Raw genomic sequence first — 21,696 nt, 5'->3', positions numbered from 1 at the left:
CACATTTCAGTAGGAGGTAAAATGATTTGGTGAATATGGTTTGCAGATGATACGGCGCTTATTGCGGAATCAATGTCACAAAACTTAAAGAAGGGTTGTGAACAATATGGGATGAACATAAATGTTAGAGAGACAAAAGATATGGTGATTGGAACGAAGCAGTCAGTGTCACATATAGAAGTAGGAAGAGAAAAAATAGAGCAGGTGACTAGTTTCCGATAGCTGCGTAGTATTATTAGTGATGACATGAAGTGCGAAGGAGAAATAAAAGCAAGGATAGGAGTGGCAAAAGAAGCCTTTAGGAGGAAGAAAACAGTTTTTTATGGGACTTTAAAGAAAGAGTCGAGAAAAAGACTCATAAAATGCTTCATGTGGAGTTTTGTATAGTATGAGCAGACACATGGACACTACGCAAAAATGATAAAAAACGATTGCAAGCTTTCGATTTGTGGGTGTAGAAAATTAGCTGGGTCGAGCGAAAAACGAATGAAAGGTTGTTAGAAATAGTGGAGAAAAAAAGAACAATTTTGGATATTATTAAGAAGAGAAAGAGAAACTGGTTGGAAAACTGGCTAAGAAGAAACCGTATTATACGGGACGTGTTAGAGGGTATGGTCAAGGTGACCAGAATTTTCACTTGCGGAAACGGGACGCATACGAATCGGCTACGGGGAGAGGGGGCTACGGGGGCTATCTGACTTCCAGATTGCAGTTTGGGACTCAGCAGTGTTCTCAATTTACAAAATACACAAGTAAGAGTGATAACACACCGTTTCTAACTTTACGTGTATCACACAACAAATAATGGTTCCCGATTGCAAGTTCTACCAACCAATTCTTTTAACTAGTTGAATACTCAGAATTCCCACTCAATTCCCACTTGAACCACGAACACTCAATTCCCATTTGAACCACGAACACTCAATTCCCATTTGAAAATTCAGAAGTTCTAGACACGTCTGAACCTTGGCAACGAGTGTTGGTACGGAAGAGAGTAGAATTTGCATTGAAGATTTATATTTTGAATAATAATTATGGGACACCTAGGTCATTTTTAGTTAAAAACGGAACATTTAGGCGTCCCGTTCGAAAATCAGAAAAAAACGGGACAAAGGTTGGAAAAAAGGGACTGTCCCGGCTAAAACGGGACGTCTGGTCACCTTGGGTATGGTGGCAGGGAAAAGAGGGAGGGGTGAAGAAAACTACAATTAATAGATGAAATCAAAACAGAGAAGTACATGAAGACGAAGAAGTCGGAAACTTCTCAGTTGCGGCAAATAATTTGCCAATAATGACAGAATACCCATGAAGACGATGATGTGTTGAGATACGACTAGGCGTAAGCTTGAGGTTAAGCGGTAATAGGGGTGTGGCGCCGCCAACATATGGTATAAGACTGAAATTGAGGGAAGTTTGGAGATACGCCCATATCTATGATAGAAAAGTTACTAAATAGTAATATTCATATTTAACATTTTTGTATGTTTACCCTTGCATTAAGAAATATTTAAACTTAAAATTAACTCCTCCGAATACGCAACTGGAACACCACAGCAGGCAGCTACTCACATACGTATTTGATCATTGATAGAGCAAAACAAACACAAAGCCTGGTTGCTCCAGATTTCGTTGTCTGTAAAGCAGACAGAATGGCCCTGCGTATTGCAGCTATTGACGTCAAAAACCTTTACCTTTTATCAAACGTTTTAGCTTGTCCTGTGTGACACACAAACACACACCGCCAGCCAACAAACTCAAAGAGAGATGTGGCTTTGATTATATCGACAACCACTAATGGCCATTGCTTTCTCTCAAGTCATGACAAGATTGATGGCGTTCCATCTATACACACACTTCTTTCATCTTTTATCATGCCTAGTTTTTATTTTTAAAGAATTGCTGATATTTGTTTGGTTTTAACTATGTCTTTTCACTCTCGCCCTCGTAATATTAGCGACCCTTTGATTGTCACAGTTGCGAAGTATAACAAACCTCTTTTTAAATGTAAAAAGCTTGATTCGGAAATTATATGAGGATGTTTGAGGGATTTCTCGGATTAGAATTCAAAGGAAAATAAAATAAAAGCTTACTGTCCTTTGGTAGTGCTGAACAGCTTCCTCCTGTCTAAATGGAAGGGAGACTAGGGGACGCGGGAGACTATTTCGGTGAGGAAGACTGGGATTCGATTCCCAGTGAGAGTTCATCTGGTTGGATCTCGTTAAGCTATAGGTCTATTGAAAGGAACGCTGAACTCTGATCCAACCAACCAATTTACTTATAACCCTTTAAGGTTCTAAAGCCTGTGACAAACATCTTGGCATTTCAGCTAAACGAATAAAACGCAAGCTATGGCGCGACGTTGCCAAGTGGTAAAGGGGTGTAGCTATGGCTAAGCTGACAAACTACAGCGTGATCAGGTGACAAGGGATAGACGTGGATGTGTACAAAATAAACGTGGCAATACCGCTGGCCTCTCATTTGCTAGCAGCATTTAAAGAGAACTTGGAGCGCCGCCTTCAAATGCCAAGATGTTTGTCACGCCGTTTAGTACCTATTTTTAGATACTAAACTACTGTCTTCATTATTCGATTAGAAAAGTACAAATAAAGATTTTTATTTTGTTCTTTTTTTTTTTTTTTTTTTTTTCAAGCATAGAGGCATTGTCGAACAAGTTACATAAAGTTTCACGCCTTTCTGTGTCGAAACATAGGGGTGATAACGTCATAACTTTTAAAAAATGTTTAGGTCATTTTGGGGGGGGTGTTACTTTTGCACGTAGAAGATTAAATTTTGCACAAACATTCAGCCCATCGAGTAGTATTCATCAGATTTTTCCCCACATCTTTGCGTTAACACAGGGGGTCCAGAGGGTAAAAAGGTAAAGAAAAGAGATTTTTTATTACCAAAAATCCTTTTTTACCACGATTTTTACGCCTCATATACATGATGTTTTAAAGGATGTTCTATTCTGAAAAGATTGAGGTACAAACCATGATCCTAAGGTAAATAAAATGTCTCAGGAAATTTTTGCCTCAGATCCTGAAAAAAAAACTTTTTTAGTTAGGTCTATTTTTATTATTTTATGGCGAGTTTACTTTTGCATCTAGAAGATTGAAATTTTACACAAACATTCAGTCCACCGCGTAGTATTTATCACATTCTTCAGATCTCTTCGTTAACACAGGGGGGGTCCAGAGGGGCAAAAATGTAAAGGGGAAATTTTAACCAAAAAATCTTTTTTCGCGATTTTTACGCTTTAGATACACGATAAAGACATGTGAACGGTACCATTTGAAAGGAGAGAATGAAGTACAAAACATGACCATAAGATAAATAGAAATGTCCCAAGAAATTTTTACCTGAGATCAGGGTCTTTTGCGGTAATCTGGGGCATTGTGGGGATTATTTGTAAGTATTTTACCGCCCTTATATTCAAAACAGAAGCTTGAAATTTTGTACACACATTTAGAACATCCCTCAGTAGTTTTCAGTTGATTTTCAGATCTCTGCATTAACATAGGGGAGGTCCAGAGGGGCTCAAAATTTGAAAAAAAAAATCAGAGAAAAGTCCCGATTTCTCTCAAAATTTCCTACCTCAGGGACATGATAGGGAAATGTGAATGGTACCGTTTGAAGGGCTGTTGTATTTTGAAGAAAACGAGGTACGAACCATGATCCTAGGATAAATGTTGTAGCCGCTTAACTGAAAGTCTATAATTCACCTAAAGCTAGAACCTAAAAGAGTAAACGATACAGTCTGAATGCGTCACACTCTAATTCCTAACAGTACACAATCACGCTAATAGACGTCACTACTTGCACTATCGCTTGCCGATCTGACGCTAATGGATGTCTCTAGCGCGCAAGCAATTTCCTGGTTTAAAACTATTGTGACGATTTAATTTCAATTTAGTTACGAGTATTTCAAAATAGGGCAAGAATCGTAACTATATGTAGATTTGAGTATTAACTTTTATGTGTTTTTAAATTAATACCAGCCGAACCTGCGCTCTGTACACAGTGCAGCATTCATATATAAGCATGAATTTCCTTGTCATTCCTCACAGCATATGTATATGTCCCTTTACAGACACAAGTGAAGGCCGTCTTGATAAAAATCGGCAAGGGATACCATAAAGGGGAGATTTTTTCGATTATTTTTTCAATATCTCGCGCCGTTTGCAAGGTTTGAGCCTACCTCCGGTTGCAGTTTCTAATTTATGTATGATCAGTGTTTTCTTTCTTCTTTTATGTAGTACGTAATAAGCAAATATATTACATATACACAATTGATTATAATGTCAGTGATATATGGTGTTCATTGGGCAAAACACTCCAAACAATAAAGATTCATCTTAGACTGGAGAAATGGTTATCCTTCGTTTTCCATACACAATTGATTATAATGTCAGTGATATATGGTGTTCATTGGGCTAAACACTCCAAACAATAAAGATTCATCTTCGACTGGAGAAATGGTTAACTTTCGTTTTCCATTTCATTTAGCTATGAAACAAACGCCAGAGAAATATACTAACTCCGTATACAAATGTGTGGTGTTGGAATGTATAGCTTGTAGGATATGACGCCTTACTTTCTAAAAATTCAGTACTTTCAGTTTACCCCTAAAAATATAATGAAGAAATAACGGACATTAAAAAAATCAATTAGAACTGAATAATCTACACAAAATTTGCAATCGAAAACGGCATCTTTCTAAAGCCTATAGTTCACAAGAACTCACTGTCGAAAGAATTAGCCAGAAGCATATAAACTTTTCTTGACCACAAAGATATAAACATAGCATTTTAATTTATAGATACTGTAACGATTTAACTGCAACTTCAACAAGACTGTTTGAATTAATGAAAGTGCTTTGCTGTTTATGATGACAAGGGCTGAAGTCACATTTTAGATTTATGCATTAATATTTGTGATACCTTATGTTGATTGGTGGGTAAACTCAATAAAAAAACTAAAGTAAATGTAAACAATTAGAGCTTTTAATTAAGCACGAGTTTAACTTACAGTGTACAGCTAGTCAAAGGTTTGAAGGCAAGAACTATACATATTATTTATAGGTATTTTTCCTTCATTTTTCCATTGATAATAATTTTGCATACGTTTCTTATCCTAATTTTCCTTCTAAAATTGAGTTCCCATTATTCCGATTGTTTGAATGTTGTTTAATAAAATAAGGACCTGGCGGGCAATACAATAATAATAAATTGGTAAAAACTTTAACTTTTAAAAATAAATAAATAAAAAGCAGTGAATGTAATACGATTTATAGTACCACTTTCCTTATCGCACCAAAATAAGCCTATGTATTTTCGCTCCATTCTGTATAACCGTGAGGTATTAAATACGGTGTGTACTGTTAGTCTATAACAGGGGTGGCCAACATTCTTATGTTTGAAGGTTACTCAATTAGGTCTATTCATCTGCACACTAACCCGCTGTACTCGATAGAACCGTAAAACAAGAATTTTAGGAATATTAAAAAAAATAGATGAAAAGATTGCGATCTTGGCCAATAATTAGTTTTTTGGATCAGGGGCCACAAAATTTTTGAACGGTCCCTAAATCGAAATGAAATCTTTAAGTTTTATGTCCCACGGTTATGCCGGTTAGGCTAAAGGAGACGGTGTTGATGAGAAATGAAGAAAGTGGGAGGAAACGGGAAAACCCCGAGAAAACCCACGAGCATGGAGTTTGTCCACCACAAGGTCCACACGGCGCGAGCTGGGATCGAAACAGGGATGCCAAGCACCGGAGGTGAACGCTCTACCACTGAGCCACCGCACCCATGCACCCTAAATCGAGTTTTCGTATTTCTTATGGAATAAACACATCATACTGAGTTAAATGATAGTTTGGGTTTGGTATGTAGTTCTCCTGATATAAGGCGTACAAGAAAATTTTTCATTGAAATAAATATTGGATCTTTGATCCAACAATAACATTGATCGCTACAGACAGCATGACACAGACCGTGGTTGACGATTTTGACCACACTTGTAAAATAATAATTATCATCTTATAATATACAACAGTTATGTCCCTATGATAACATTTTGTACAAAATGTTAATTTATTATGTATATGTTGGAAAAACAGGAAGTAAACAGAATTACAAAATAAAAAGAAACTGCGCTTATATGTCTACATAAATCTAATGTATGTTCATGTCTTTTAACTTTTAACCGGCATATAGGCTTTAGATTATCTTTATTGCACCATTATATTCTCGTTTAAATTAAACTCGATTTATATACAACACAAATTGCTAATCCCTCTGGGAGATATACAATGAACATTCAACTTGTTCTCGCGTTTCCCGTTAGAGGACTCTAACAGTTGAAACGAATAGAGCGAAACTGGTGGCTATTTAATGAACTACTTGATTGTTCTGTTTTGAATATTAATTTGATGATAAATCAATTAATCAAAACAAAGTACAGCATTACAAAATAAAATCCTGACAACAAACAGCTGTTACTCAAAAATGTAAATATTAGAATTATATAATTTTGTTTGATTTGGAAGTTACAGTAAATGAAATATTAAATCTAAACTTCTTACACGTTAGCCTTTAAAAATATATTACGAAGATTCGAAATATACTATTGCTAGTAAACCTAACGTCATATTTTACGAATTATCATTACACTAGTACAGAATAGTTGCGGAAAACGTGAAAACTTTTCGTGGTGAATGTTATAAGTTCCAGCTTATTATTATTATTATTATTATTATTATTATTATTATTATTATTATTATTATTATTATTATTATTATTATTATTATTATTATTATTTTAATATTAGGGACCCATAATTTATGACCTAAAGCAGTGATGACTAAATGGCGTCTCGCGAGTGTTCTATTCCATAGAGTCGGACCAGTGGTCGAAGTGAGACGGTATGCGGTGGTATGCCCTACCGTCTCCGGTTCTTCGGTGATTAAGGCATACCGTCTCTGGTTTTTCATTGGTTAAAACATCCCCTCACTGGAAAGTAGATGATAAATACCTTTAATAAATCCATTTTTATACACAGTAATTGACAAATAGCTTTGCATGTAAAAATATTTTATTTCTTATGTAGAAATAATTTCTAAGTTGACAACACTGACATTTTTGTAATCTTTTTGCTACCTTTTGTTTTTAAAAGGAGGAGTCTTCAAAGAAGTTACCTAGTTTATATTTTGATGTGCCATATTGAATTGTTTCTTTTTTATATATGTGTATGTGTCCTCTTCCATTAATGCATATAAATGTCGTGTTATGAGCATGGGCGGATTTAAAGGTTGTCTGCTATGGGGGCGAACAGGCACGTAGCCAGAATTTCGTGAAGGGGGGGTCCGTGATATGAAATACTGTGGTCATCACACCAGGGGCTCGATCATTCTAAACTATTTTATTGAAACATATATTGGTTCGTTTAGCCACGATTTCGTAACGGCGGGGGGGGGGGGATGAAAAATTCTGAAGGCCCAGGAGCTTGATCAATCTAAACTACTTTACTCTCAGCATATATTGGTTTGTTAGGACAATAAAATGAGGATGTGTTGGCAAGTATTTTAATAAAAAAAAAACTATGAAGAAATCTCGAGTAAAATAATAATAATAAAAAACGTATTGCAGATTTTACAATATTTACGTTCTTCCTCAGTTTATTCAAATATAACAATTTTCCTTTCATTATGACCTAAACTATTATAAAAAGTACATATTCACTATTATATACTCAATAATGTTTGTAAACTATTTTACAATATCCGGGTTTCCTTTCTCTGTTGAATCAAATGCTAACAGAACATTCCACACAAAAAAAAATTGTTTTTATTATTCTGCCAACTACTGTCGGTTCCAAATGACAGATTAAAAGAGCAGTAGAAACTTTTTTCTTGAAATAACATGTTTGATACTGCAAGGATGCAATGACAAAAAATTATAAAAAATGTCCGCGCTGTTACACAACGACACCATGCTTTTGGAAGCTTGAAATTTTCCTGAATAGTAGCAGAAATTCTAAGAATTCCGTAACTTTTCTAGAAATTTCAAATTCCCTGACTCTTTCAGGATATCTCGCTTAGCTCGCCACCAAGTATTGCAAATAATACAAATCTCCTCATAAGAAAGAGTAACCAAAGGCTTCCTTTAGTTGTTTTTTTATTATTATTATTTTTAACGTTGATCCTTCTTTTTCTCATTTTATTTTGTTTAATCCTTCCTTAATTTTTTTCATTTCTGGTCTCGAAGGGGGGGGGGTCCGGACTCCCTGGACCCCCTCCCCCTTGGCTACGTGCCTGGAGCGAACCTTCCGGGGTTTGGAATACCCCACAGTCGAATGGGAGGACAGGGAGTTTTTTTCCTGCAGGAAATTGTTAATATTCTCATTTAGTTGGTGAGCATTTTCGTGTATAATTCTCTATAATACAACATAAGGGGATACTTTTTCATTTTTTTTTCAGAAAGTCGTTGTCGAGAAATCAAACTCTCTCCATATTTACCCCCTCCCCCGTTACTACAGAAAAGTTCTCCAATTGTTTTCAGTCGTTATGTAAATAGAAATGCAATCTTTTAGGTAACATACCCACTGCATTTCAACATTTAGATAGCCGGTATATCGAGTCAAAATCGTAATTAAACATACAGTCTCAGCTTTTTTTTCACTTCGAACATTGGTCCGGACTTCTCCCGACCCCCCCTCCCAAAGAAAACCTCGTAACTCGACTAACATTTATACACTTTCTTAACACTTATTTAATAGAGAAATGATAGACGTAGCCTAAAGATTTGGTTTTACGCCTCATCTGTACTGTTCCTTTTTTTATATAAAAATAATCTAGTTCTATCATATTTTCTGAGAATATAGGTGGCAGTATATAGAAATTACTTATCGTCTTTTCGGCTGCAGCATAACACAGGTTTAATACAATATGGACATATTGGATCCACCAGTGGAACCGTGGCTAACCGGTTAGCGTACGAGCCTTTGACGTGAGAGACCCGGGTTCGATTCACGGTAGGTGCTCATCTGGTTCGGATCCCACGTTAATCCGAGAGTCCACGTCTCATATATACTCACTGGTAGAAGGGACGCTAAAATCAAATCAATCATAACAAGAAGAGCATGGCTGGCCATTATAATACACCCGAATCGAGACTTGACTTTTAATTATGATTTTTTTTTCGTAATCATTTGTTTACCAAGCCCATAGTGCAAGGCAAAGTCATTAGTACCGAATTGTGTATATACATATTTATTTTAAGGAGTCTAGTTTACCAAAATTCCTTATATATAGGTATTTACCAGTTCGTACGTCTGAGAGACAAAAAAGTCTCAAGAACTGCTTGATCAAACATAACTAAATTTGGTTCGAATGTAGAGCCTCAATAGTTAGAAATGAGTTCATTGTTGGAACCTATATAGAAACAGCATGTTGTACAAATTAACCATTTCCGGTTTTAACGCTGATCGCTATAGATCAAAAAAGGTAATAGATAGAAAGAAGCTGTTTTCTGTAATCCATTAAGCGTCCCAACAATACATTACATCTCCATCCTTAACTCTCTTCTAAAACCGGAAGTAGTAGAAAACCACTACTACTTTCGGCTTCAATATTGATCTACGTAGTGCAAAAATGATAACAGACAGCGACAAGTGATTTTCTAGAATCGATTTTTAGCGTTTTCACGATTAGGTACCATTTTCTATCTTAACTCTATATTCAAATTGAAAACGGTGGAAATCGACCACTTTTGATTTTAACGTTGATCGCCATAGAACAAAAACCGCAACAGACTACAAGTTGCACGTGAAGTACACGTAATACTTACTTTAAAAAAAAAATAGAAAAATGCAATTTCATAAAGTTACTTACAGATTTTATAGGTCGGATACACGAAAGAAAAAAAAAAAAACAGAATAAGCAGAATAGAACAAAGATTCCAAAAACATAATATGACGTAGGTACATTCAGCGAAAGGTCACCTCAGCGCAGAGACCAATGAAAACAGAAAATGGCATCCAAGTTATTATTATTATAAGTTCGTCATCAATTAACTAAAATAAGAAAAAGTAACAACATTCATGATCTTAAAGCCTTTGAGATTTGACCATAATTATGACTGTTATTAGTAGCTATTATTATTATTTTATTATTGCTTTCTTGACTTCCTTCTCCAAGCAGATAGCCCAAATTAATGAATACAACTTACTCAGGTTATTGAAGTAAAACAGCATTTTAAGAGCTATCGCGTGGCTATATTGTTAGTATACACACCTTTGGTGTGGGAGACTCGGTTCGATTCCCGGTGAAAGCTTATGTGTTTCTGATTCTACGTTAAGAAATAGTTTCACATTTCTTATACTCTTGCTGCTGACAGAGATGCTAAATTTGAAATATAATCACTATATCAAGAGCATTATGATAAGTAGAAGTGAACAATTTAAGAACATGCGCATATCTGCCTTTAAGATGATTAATAAGCAAATGCATTACAATTAAAATAAGTATACAGTGAAACTCTAATTATCCGACCGTCTCCTTTAGCCTAACCGGCATAACCGTGGGACGTAAAACTCAAAGATTTCATTTTCATTTCATTTTTTTTCTAATTATCCGGAATAATGAGTGGATACAATCTAGATATGCAGAAATCTGGATAATTGGAGCAGTCATAAAAAGATTTTATATATATATATATATATATTATAAAGATCTCTAAAACGGTCGCTTTTGATTAATAAAAATTCAGACCTAATATATGAGTTGACAATAGATCACTTTTATTACAAATATTAAAAAAAAAAAAAAAAAAAAAAAACTATCACTAAAAATATTCTTCGAAAATTCCAATTATATACACATTTTAACATTGTTTAAAAAGGAACTTTAAGAGTATTATTGTTTTACGAACGAATACATACGTACAGTTCACATTTCGATGTGGTTCTTTTCTTTCTTTATTTTGGAAAATATTCTTTTTTCATGATATCGATCCGCATAACTAGCTTCAGATAATTGGAGTTTTATTATACTAAAATATTACGCAATTACTTAAAAAAAAACGAAACCATTATCGAAAACAGCAAAAAGGAAAGGACGAAAAGCGCCTATTTTACGTATATCATAGTAAGTTAAGAAATAAATTATTTTTACGTTTACACTAAAACGAAGAGAATATTATGGGCTATTAATATTATGAATGAATATATCTTCTTCTTGTTTACCTCAACCATAGGTTGGTGGGCAACATGGAAATTTTAAAACTTTTCCCTCGCTTGGGAGAGCTGTTTTATACTTTGATAAGCATATATAATATTGTTGTTTATTAGAAAAATGAAGTGAAATTTTTGTTTTATGTCCCATGGTTATGCCGGTTAGGCTAAAGGAGACGGTGGTTATGAGAGATGAGTGAAATGGTGGAATGAAGAAAGTGGGAGGAAACGGGAGAATCCCGAGAAAACCCACGAGCACGGTGTTTGTCCACCACAAAGTTCACTTGGCGGAGGCTGGGATCGAACGCGGGACCCCAAGCACCAGAGGTGAACGCTCTACCACTGAGCCACCGCGCTATATTTGGTCTATATATATTCATTATATATTATATATATAGACCAAATGTATAAACAATATATGAATTATCGATCAACAACTCTAATAAACGCTTTCACTGAACTAGTTAAGATAATCATCCAAAATCGCTTTTCTTTAATCTCTCTCTCTCTATATATAAAAGAAATTGCATTTCATTTCTTTTTCTGTAAGGAATGTAATTTCCTTCTTTTTTCTCATCCTTAGTCTAGTGGTCTGAGAGCATGCAATTGATCCATAAATTCCTGAGATCGATTCACTATGGAAAAATGGTTTATAGATACCACGTCTAAACTGTAGAACTCAGTCTCCCCACCCCCACGAAGGAAGAGTATTTTCTATTAAAGATATTTACCAGCTTTGACATTTTTTCACTTTTTTTCAAGATATTGCAGAAACAGGCCCGTACCCATGGGGATCTAGGGGGCGAGCCCCCTTAAATTTTGCCTGGCCTCCCTAAAATTTTCACGGTAGACTGGCAAATGAGTTATAATATGGTTGGATCGGGCCCCTCTAACTTCAGCCGGTACCCCCCCCCCTACACTTTTGGGCTTGCTACAGGTCTGTGCAGAAAGCTATAAATCAAAATAGAATATTTTAATACGTAAGTAGTATTTTCTAAATCTCTCTCTCTCTCTTTATATATATATATATATATATATATATATATATATATATATAAAAGAATAAGTCCTGACTGATTGATCAACGCCCAGATTAAACTATTTAAGCTAGAAACTTGAAATTTGGACAGTATATAAGATTTGTGAGTAATGTTCTACTAACGAAGAATATATAGAAATTCAACTTGGAACAGGGGTATAGGAGGAAATAATAATTATTATAATGAAATGTTCATATCTCGGATTAGAACCCGTAACTTCAGTTACATAAAACATTGGTGATTTCGAAACAGTCGTAACATTTAATAAGTATTGGATTATGCGTACGTATCAATCGAATAAATAATTCCTAAATATCTGAATAAGCAGAATGTAATATTGACGATTTCCCTAATATCGTTACAAGTACAATAATATCATAAATATAAAATCCTAGATATACTAATAATTAAAATGCTTTTCAGATACTCTAACGGATATGGTGAATATGGAGGATTTCGGTTTTGTCGATACATTTTCATATTTTCTCTCTCTCTCTCTCTCTCTCTCTCTTTTTTTCAGTGTTATACATTTAACCTACATTTCATCTGAAATTTATGAAATCTTTCCTTCTACCTAACTCTGACCTTTCCCATGTGTGACGCAAATCCTGCAAAAGCACTCGAGATAAGCGACCTAGCAGCAAAAGGATGGGCAGAAATATCGCGTTGAATCGGCTGCCGGTTGTCATTTGGTCGAGGTGACACTTTGTGCGAGAGAGAGGGAGAAGAAAACCCTTTGAAAAAAAAAAATAAAAATAAAAATGTAGACACCCGATACACTAGCACCCATTAGCCTCTGTTTGTAGAGAGTCAGAAAAAGAACCGAGGACATTTCATGCTTAGTGGACAAGAGATGGGATACATTGAAGGCCAAACGTATCTTTTCTGTGTCTTTTTTCTTTTTCTTTTAATTCCTAGTAGAAGACGGAAGAGAACTTAGATTCCACATTTCTATTTCGCTATTGATCACTTACGACTAAAGATAGAAAACCCATCATATAAATATAGCTCAATGATGATTATCATGAGGAAGTATTAAACACAAAATACAATTTTAGTTTCTCAGCAGCGATTTGGAACTTTCCAGACTGTGGAAAGTACAACGTTTTAGTTATTATTATTATTATTATTATTATTATTTTTTTTTTTTAGGTCTTGCTACGCTATATATCTATTTTTAGTATAGGTCTCACGCTTTTTGTAACCTCACTGTTGCACTAGGAAATAAAACCAAAATTAGAATTATGTCGATATGTTTGACTATAAAAAAATTTGAGAGGCTTATTTTTAAGCAAGAAATTCAGCAATGATCCAATCAAATGCATAAAAAGATTGTAATCTTGGCCAATTATTAGTTTTTGGATCAGGGGCCACAAAATTTTTGAACGGCTTCTAAATCGAGTTTTCGTATTTTTCACGAAATAAGCACATCATACTGATTTAGGCGATAGTTTGGGTTTGGCTACACTACATATAGTTCTCCAGATATAAGACCTACAAGAAAATTTTTGCCTGAAATATATTGGATTTTTTGATCCAAAAAGGAACATTTTTATTTATTTCTTTCTTTCGAAATTATCTTTTCAACGGATTCCAAATCTTTGAGATGAGCTCTATCGCATCATGCAACAAGGTTTAAGCAAACAGGAACGTTTTTGGTAGAAATTACAACGTAAAGTTAGTCATTTTTATCACATCCATCTCATTAAATCACCTTGATGATTTACATTTAAAAGAGAACATAATAAAACTGTTGTCGTGTTTGCGTTATGGGCTTTTTGTTTTCCAAAACGGCACATTTTCAGAAGTCCTTTCACAGTCAGACGTTTTAAAATTCTACTAAAAAATTGCAATCGGTGAAAATGTTCCCTTTTGAACATGAGCTCCTCATGTTACACTCTAAAATCGTTGGAAGGAGATTTAAACTTCTCAGTTGAGTTCTTGAGTTGTAAACTTGAGTTCTTGTCTCAAAATTGAGCACCTAAAATCTGAAAGTAAGGTCGGAAATAGAGATTCCTATCATGTAGATATATGGTTCATTGAACTTTAATAAACAGGGGAATCACATGTATAACTAAAACATTTCATATGCACATGATAAGTCTCAGATGATTAATTAGGAATGTGTCAGAAGTTTTTTGAACATTTTCTCACTGCATATTATATGTAGTACAGCTAGTATACTTGTTTCACTCCACTTTCATAAATTGTGTGAAATGTTTACAAAGTACAACTGGTATACTTTATTGACTATACAGTTTCATAATATGTGTGATTTGTTTATATAGTGCAGTTGCTATACTTGATTGATCACAAGATGGCACGATGGCTCAGTGGTACATACTCGCTTCTGGAGAAAGGGATCCCTGGTTCGATCCCAGGCCTTGACAGCAGATGGTGAATAGCATTATGTCGATAGGTTTTCTCGAGATTATCGCGCTTCTTCCCACATTTTAACTCCATCAATTCTATCATAATTGTCCGTCTTCATTAGCCTGCAGAGCATAATCGTAGGACATAAAACTTTTAAATTTCACTTTTTAATTTTTAAATTGACTATATTTCCATAAAATTATAACATAACAGCTGTATTTGACTGACTACATTTTCATAATTTGTGTGAATATTTTATGCACTACAATTGCTGTAACTGATTGACTACACTTTCATAATTTCTCTGAATTGCTTATGTTGTTCAACACTTCGACTGCTGCTCTTAATTAACTACACTTTCATCATTTCTATGAATATTTTATGCTGTACAATTGCTACACTTGATTGACTACACTGTCGTAATTCTGTTTTTAGTTACATTTATGAAAGAAAGCTCAAGACAAATAAATGGGCCTTTTTTGCACTGAAGATATTAACAAAAGGATGGGAAAGAAATTTCTGAAATCGCCCAGATGTCATATTAAAGGTCTTATCTCAGCACTCCTTTAGTACAAAGGAAGAAAGAAATGAACTCTGTACTCACCTCCATATATGAGGACTAAACCCAGAGCACTTCTCACGGCACGTGAGGCACGGTTGACCCGCATCTACTTCCTGCACCAAAATACCCTATAACAAAACAAGTAAAATGAAAGAGTAATTCATTTATTCAGTTTTTATTTTTAAAAAATCTTAATGTAATCTTACAAGATGATAGAGCAGGCTGAAGAAAGAGAGACAAGAAAGACTAGACAGCGAGTTATCCAAGTACGTTACCTATAGAATCAGTTTTACATAGGTCGCTAGATGGAGTAATTTAAACCAGTTTAATTTGGTAATAATATTACTGTTTGCTTAACAAAATCAGTGTATGACTAGACCCCATTGTTTTTTAAAGGACTGTTTTAATTATTTTGCAGTATAACACTTACTTTCAGTACTAACTATACTGAGGCTATTTCTCGTTTAATCTAAACACTGTTTCTCTATACAAGATAGAATGCAAATATACAAGAAATATAAATTAAACAGAAGAAGATAATGGCATAAATTTTCAATACTTCAATATTTACTTGGCCTCACGTTGCAGTTATTAATGAATACTTGTTTATGGTGGTTTTTTTCCCTAAAGGCTTCTCTAAGTTGATTTCTAAGTTAATAAGAAATCCAAAATAAATAATTTAACCCTTTAGGGACGGCTGTTAGTCTTTCTTTAGAGCAGAAAAAAGAAAAAAAAGCACCCTAAAAACCATCCAAGCATATGAATGGGTACTGAAAAACTTATTTGACAAATAAAACCGCATATGAGACTTATAAACCATACCTATCTTTTCTGTCCATATGTTGTGTTCATATACCATACCCATTCTCAACGAAACAATCGACTGTGTGTCTATATAATACACCCATCTTGAAAGGGTTAAGCATATTTTTTTTTATTAATTTCCATATTTTAATTAATATTTTTAAAGAATGCCAGATTACTACATTATGAAAAATATAGAATAGGTCAAATAGTTACTTAATTCCTTGTGAATAGGTATAATAGAAATTATATTTTTATAACACGAAACAAAAATAAGTAACATACAATATTTACGAAACTTTTGCCTAAAGTTTACTAGTTTTTTACATTATACTGAAATATTCATATCGTAACAAGAAAATAAGTTAATTCTAGTTTCTCCGTGCATATGCGAGGTGAATGTAAAAGAAAAAAAAAACGATAATCTTTACGTGCTGTTGGCAACACTTATTGAAACTGAGCATGCGCAGGAATATGTCCTGCGCATGCTTGCAACAGCGATAGAATCGTCCGTGTGAAGTTGCGTATGTGCGAGTAGCAGTAAGGTGAAATGGCTGCCATAATACAAAATCCCATCAGATATAAAGTAAGATCTGTAATATGACGTCAAAGAACAGAATGTAGCTGTCATCCATCCGAAATTGCGTGCCATTTATGGAACGATAGCAATGAGTGGGGGAAAATCAGGCAATGGTGCATAGAGTTTCGGAAAGGACGTTTAAATGTTCAAGATGCTGAGCGTTACGAAAGGTCTAGTGTTCACATGGACGATCTGCTTCAGTGCGTTAACGAGAAAGTGCGATCCAATTGCCAGTTCACAATAACTGAACTCGCCAGAGTTTCCAAAAATTGTCTGCGAAAACAGTGCATTGAATTATTATATGACTGATAAGCTAGGTTATCACAAACTGTGTGGTAGATATTAAAAAAAAAAAAAAAAAAAAGCTGACAGACGCTTACAAAGAGCAAAGAATGACAGCTGCACTTTTTTTTTTTTTTCGTTTGGAGGAAGATGGGGATGAAACCTGGATATCGTATGCCACTTGGGTGTCGAGACAGCAGCCAATGCAATGGTGGCACTCTAGTTCTCCTAAAACGACAAAATTCAAACAAATACAATCATTTCACAAAATTATGGCAACTATATTTTAGCACCAAAAGGGTGTGATTCTTGTGGAATTCTTGGAACCAAGACAAAAAAATTACAACAGAGTAAACTGCCAAACACAAGACACATGTAAGTCTATGACATACTATCCAAAATCGGCGGAGGACGATGCTACATCTGGAATTCTTCTGATACCACCAACATATAGCTGCTCGTACCTCGTACTGTTTGGACAATTCAAAGATTTGAATGTAAACTATTCAATCATCCCCGTACAGTCCCAATTTCATTCTTTTTCTTCACCTGAAAAAGTGGCTTCCAAAGAAGCGCTTCAACGTCAGTAAAGTGCTCAAGACATCGGTTCTGGACTGGCTCCACTCTGAGGTGGCAGATTTTTATGCAGAGAGTATACGGATGTTTGTGTCACGTTACCAAAAATATCTGGATGTTCATGGTGATTCCGTCGAAAAATAGCCAAGATAAGTACTTCAACCACAATAAATTTATAATCATTTTCTTGTTTTTTAAAAAAATATCGGCCATTTTTTGACATGCGCCTCGAACAAACGATTAGGCTAATTTACACGGAATATCTGCAACTTAGAATCTCAACACACACACGCAAGAACACAGCATTATCACCTTGTGACATATTGTCAAATTTATGCACGCTTAAACTAAATGAAGGCAAATGCAACATAATGCGCTATAGACTTAACTCAAAAATCTCTGAAAATAACAAAAAAACGCACAATTTAAATAAATGAAAACATCTATTCTTTTTTTCTTTTTTCAATTTTGTAAATGAGATGTTTACATAGCGAGAAAGGAATGGAATTATTTATCATAAAATTACACAAAAAACACTTTAAAGATGTGAAGTGGTACATTTACATGAAATAAACGGAAGTTTGCACAATTAAACACAGAAAACATGAAAAAAAAATTGCTCCTTGAATTGTTAATTTATCGTGGTGCACGTGCAACAAGTCATAGTGTTGCTATTTTTACAGCAATTACTGACAAATTTACCGGAGAAGGAAGAGGAGGAGAGAGACTAAATGGCAAACATAATTTTAAACAAGCGTTTCTCAGAGTTTTCTCAAGTGGAGAGACAACCTTTTAGTAGTCAAAATGCTCTACGGACCATCCTACTCTTTTCCCTTCACAAGCTAATTTATCATTTATTTTAAATGTCTTTTTAAACACACATCAGTAAATCAGTATGTTATATAATTTAACAAAATAGTGTTAATGAATATTTCCTTAATTTTATAATGACATTAATACACTAAAACATATGTTTATAGCATTTTTTCATTGTGTAATATTATTAATGTTTAACGGGAAAAGAAACTATCCAACCGTGGGACACAATTATACGAATCGATAGTTTTTTTTAATGCAGTTTCATTCCCATTGAAGATGGGCGGGTCGGAGAAGGTAACGCCTTCTCTGGGGCCATGAGCCTCAATTTACTTGTAGATCTATTTGGAGATGGCTATCAGGACTTTATTTACTTATTGCATTTTTGTTTACGCATAAATGACAAGGTTTTAGAATGACACGTAATGTAAAGGATGAAGTGAAGTGCAGGTAACAGAACACAAGGACGTGGGATGTTAGTTGCGACGAGAGTGCTAATCTTCTGCTCTGGAGCTACTCAGAGAGGGTTTAGTCAATGGAGCCCTGTTATACTTAACGACAAAAGGGTGCGTGCGTTGATGATGTTACATGCAATGGATGAAGGGATGGCGACAATAAATGCGATAATGAAGTTAGAGAGAACAGTGGTCTCATCACGTTGGTGGATAGCACGATTATCTATTGGTGAATAAGCATAAAGTAGTAAAGCCCTGTAGGTTAAGGGAGACGATGTTTAAGGCAAGCGAGGGATGATGGAAGAATTGGTGGAATGAGAAAGTGGGAGGAAATGAGAGTACTCCGAAAAAATCCACAGACACAAAGTTGTCCACCTTAAACTTACTTGACCAGGGATTGAACCAGGAACCACGCACGAGAGGTAAGCGCTCTACCACTGAGCCACATAAAATTATAGACAGTGATTAGTTTTATGTTTACAATATGGCACCGTGAAATAACAAAAGTTCCTTGTGAATTTTCATCCGCAATAATGTGAACATTCAAACATTAAAAATATCACTAAAATGAAAAGAGTAGGACTAATTGTTTTATTGTTGAAATGTATCTTTGTACCGTAATATAAAGTTATTATTTTGATCACAAGAAGTAAAACCATTTTTTTTTCATTCTGCAATTTTTTTTTCGTCTTGCTTATTAAATTTTTATCCAACGTTCACCCTAGTCCAGGCCTGGTAATAAATTTGGTCCTATATATAATCAACTGATCAAAATTTTCACTTATTTGAATGTGATATTGCACACATAAATTAACGAGTATAAGATTTTCAATAAATACATTAATTTACTGTAGCATTGACTTTAGATATCCGAAATTAAAATAAAACCTCTTCTGTAAAAAGTATGAACCGACTTCTGAAAAAGCACAACAAAGCAGAAAAAAGTAATTTCTTTCTAAGTATCTATATAAAGTCGTACAATGTCGAACAAATTAATGCCTATTATAAACTTATTCTGAGAGTTCTCTCGTGGCTAAGTGGCTATTTCGAGTGGGAGACCCGGGCTCAATTCCCGAGGTACCTCATGTGGTTCGATTTCCACGTTAAGCTGCAGGTCCACGTCTCATATAGCCTCGCTGCTTAAAGGGGATTAAACTGAAAATTAACACAATTATTTCGACGGTGATAGTGTGAGACATTAAGACATTTGGATTGGCACGACTTCAAAGAATTTTATAGATAATACTCATAAATTATTTTCTCAGAGTTTAAGTGCTTTATTATTATTATCTTCTGCTTTTTAATGTTTTTATGAAGTCGGTTCATATTCTAAAGTTTTTTTAATTTTAGCTGGTTTTTTTTGTTTGTTTGTTTGTTTGTTTAATTTGTCAGCTTTCTATGCTAAGATTCTTCTCGCAAGGGGTGAACAATCACAGAAAAAATATGTGTAACTCTGGTGAAAGTCGAGCACGACCAGCATTTAAGCAAGCAGTCATCAAATTGTCAATGATCTAATATCCATCACCAACTAGTGCTATACCATTTGGAGAAAGCTGAAAACAGAGATGTTTCTAACCCCTTGGTTATATGCAACCCATCTTGCTTTGTTGATTATTTGGTGGCAGCATATTTTAGGATAAGATTTTTCAGTTGATGATACAGAAATTATTTGACTTTTTATAATTAATTAAATAATAACATTAAAAAAATATTTTTGCGCAAGAACATTCTTTGGCAATAGCTTATTCAATTAATGAAACTACATCAAATATGATTAACGGTTTCCAATGTAATCGCGAACATCCTTAATACACACAGGTCAACCTGATTGTCTCCTTTTATTTTTTAGCTCAGTTAAGAAAGTAAAAGTTTTACCGGAAAGAATGGCGGAACTTAAAATGAGAGAGAATGAAACTACATGTGATAACGATATATATAATTGTGAAAAGCAATCAAAGTCTATACGTTTTAATGATAACATTGCTCAAATGACCTCTCTTCTTCAGTGGATGGAATGGTGATGTGAATGGCTGTCTAGATCATATTATCTTACCTCGTTAGATTACTTTCTCCGGGGTTATTTCAAGTCTCAGTGCTATAAGCCACGAACAAATTCGTGAACTGAAACTTGCACCCACCATTGTGAATTTAGTACGCCATATGTGGAAAAAGTGATGCGAAATCGAACTTCAGAATCCATTCTACCCACCGAACCATTCTACCCACCAGAACATTTTAATGATATTATCTTTAAAACATAATGCCATTGCCTTGTTTTATTTCATTATCACTTGCAATTTATCTCATTTTAAACTTCTGACCTTGTTATTGGTAAACAATTTACATATGTGTGGATCTCTATGTCTTTCGAAATGGGAAACAGAGTGTAAAATTGTCAGTTTAGGGACGAAATTTCTCTGGTACTGGAAGCATACCTTTCATATTCTGCAGAGCAAATACGTCTTCAACTTTGTCGAGGTGAAGATTCTTTGACTAATGCGATAACTACTCATATTCCATCAATATACGGGTTTTGTAAGTAGCTTATATGCTTCATTACTAAGTTTGTTAGAGAACTGTGGGTGCCCTCCCCGCTAGTCTACTGACTAGCGCAAGTGCCTTTGGTTCAAGTGATTCCGGCTTTAATTCCCGGTGGGAGAGCATTGAAACTTGGATTCTGCCGTAACCCTTTCACAGAGGAAGTCGACTTTTGTCGACAGAACCAAATTTCCTTAACATGCGAATGTCGACTATAGTCGACGTGTTAAAATTTGTTTGTCCTACAACGAGATACTTTGTATCGGTCGATAATTACCTGTATCTTGGGCAGAAAGTGCTTCTACACAAGCACTATACCTGATATAATGTTACTTAAAAATAACAAAGGAAGAATGTTTTGAAGATGTAAGAAATATACATTATTATTGTATAGTTGGTTGCTATGTAGTTGTTTATGGATACATAATTAACATATATG

The 21,696-nt window shown here is 34.7% G+C and overlaps 1 protein-coding gene across 2 annotated transcripts in view; it reads right to left on the bottom strand.

The window, feature by feature from the left end:
- Lmpt (four and a half LIM domains protein limpet) overlaps positions 1 to 21,696 on the bottom strand; it is a 934,906-nt gene that overhangs the window by 653,216 nt on the left and 259,994 nt on the right. For both annotated transcript variants that reach the window (XM_081759226.1, XM_081759223.1), the window contains exon 2: positions 15,249 to 15,334. In XM_081759226.1, the coding sequence (XP_081615352.1) occupies positions 15,249 to 15,334 (86 nt within the window). The remainder of the gene's footprint in view (positions 1 to 15,248; positions 15,335 to 21,696) is intronic.

This window comes from Thermobia domestica, chromosome 5, assembly GCF_964235325.1.
Source record: "Thermobia domestica chromosome 5, izTheDome1.hap1.1, whole genome shotgun sequence".
NCBI lineage: Eukaryota > Metazoa > Arthropoda > Insecta > Zygentoma > Lepismatidae > Thermobia > Thermobia domestica.
Note: the sequence above shows the minus strand (reverse complement) of the source record. Positions and strands in the feature narration are given on the sequence as shown.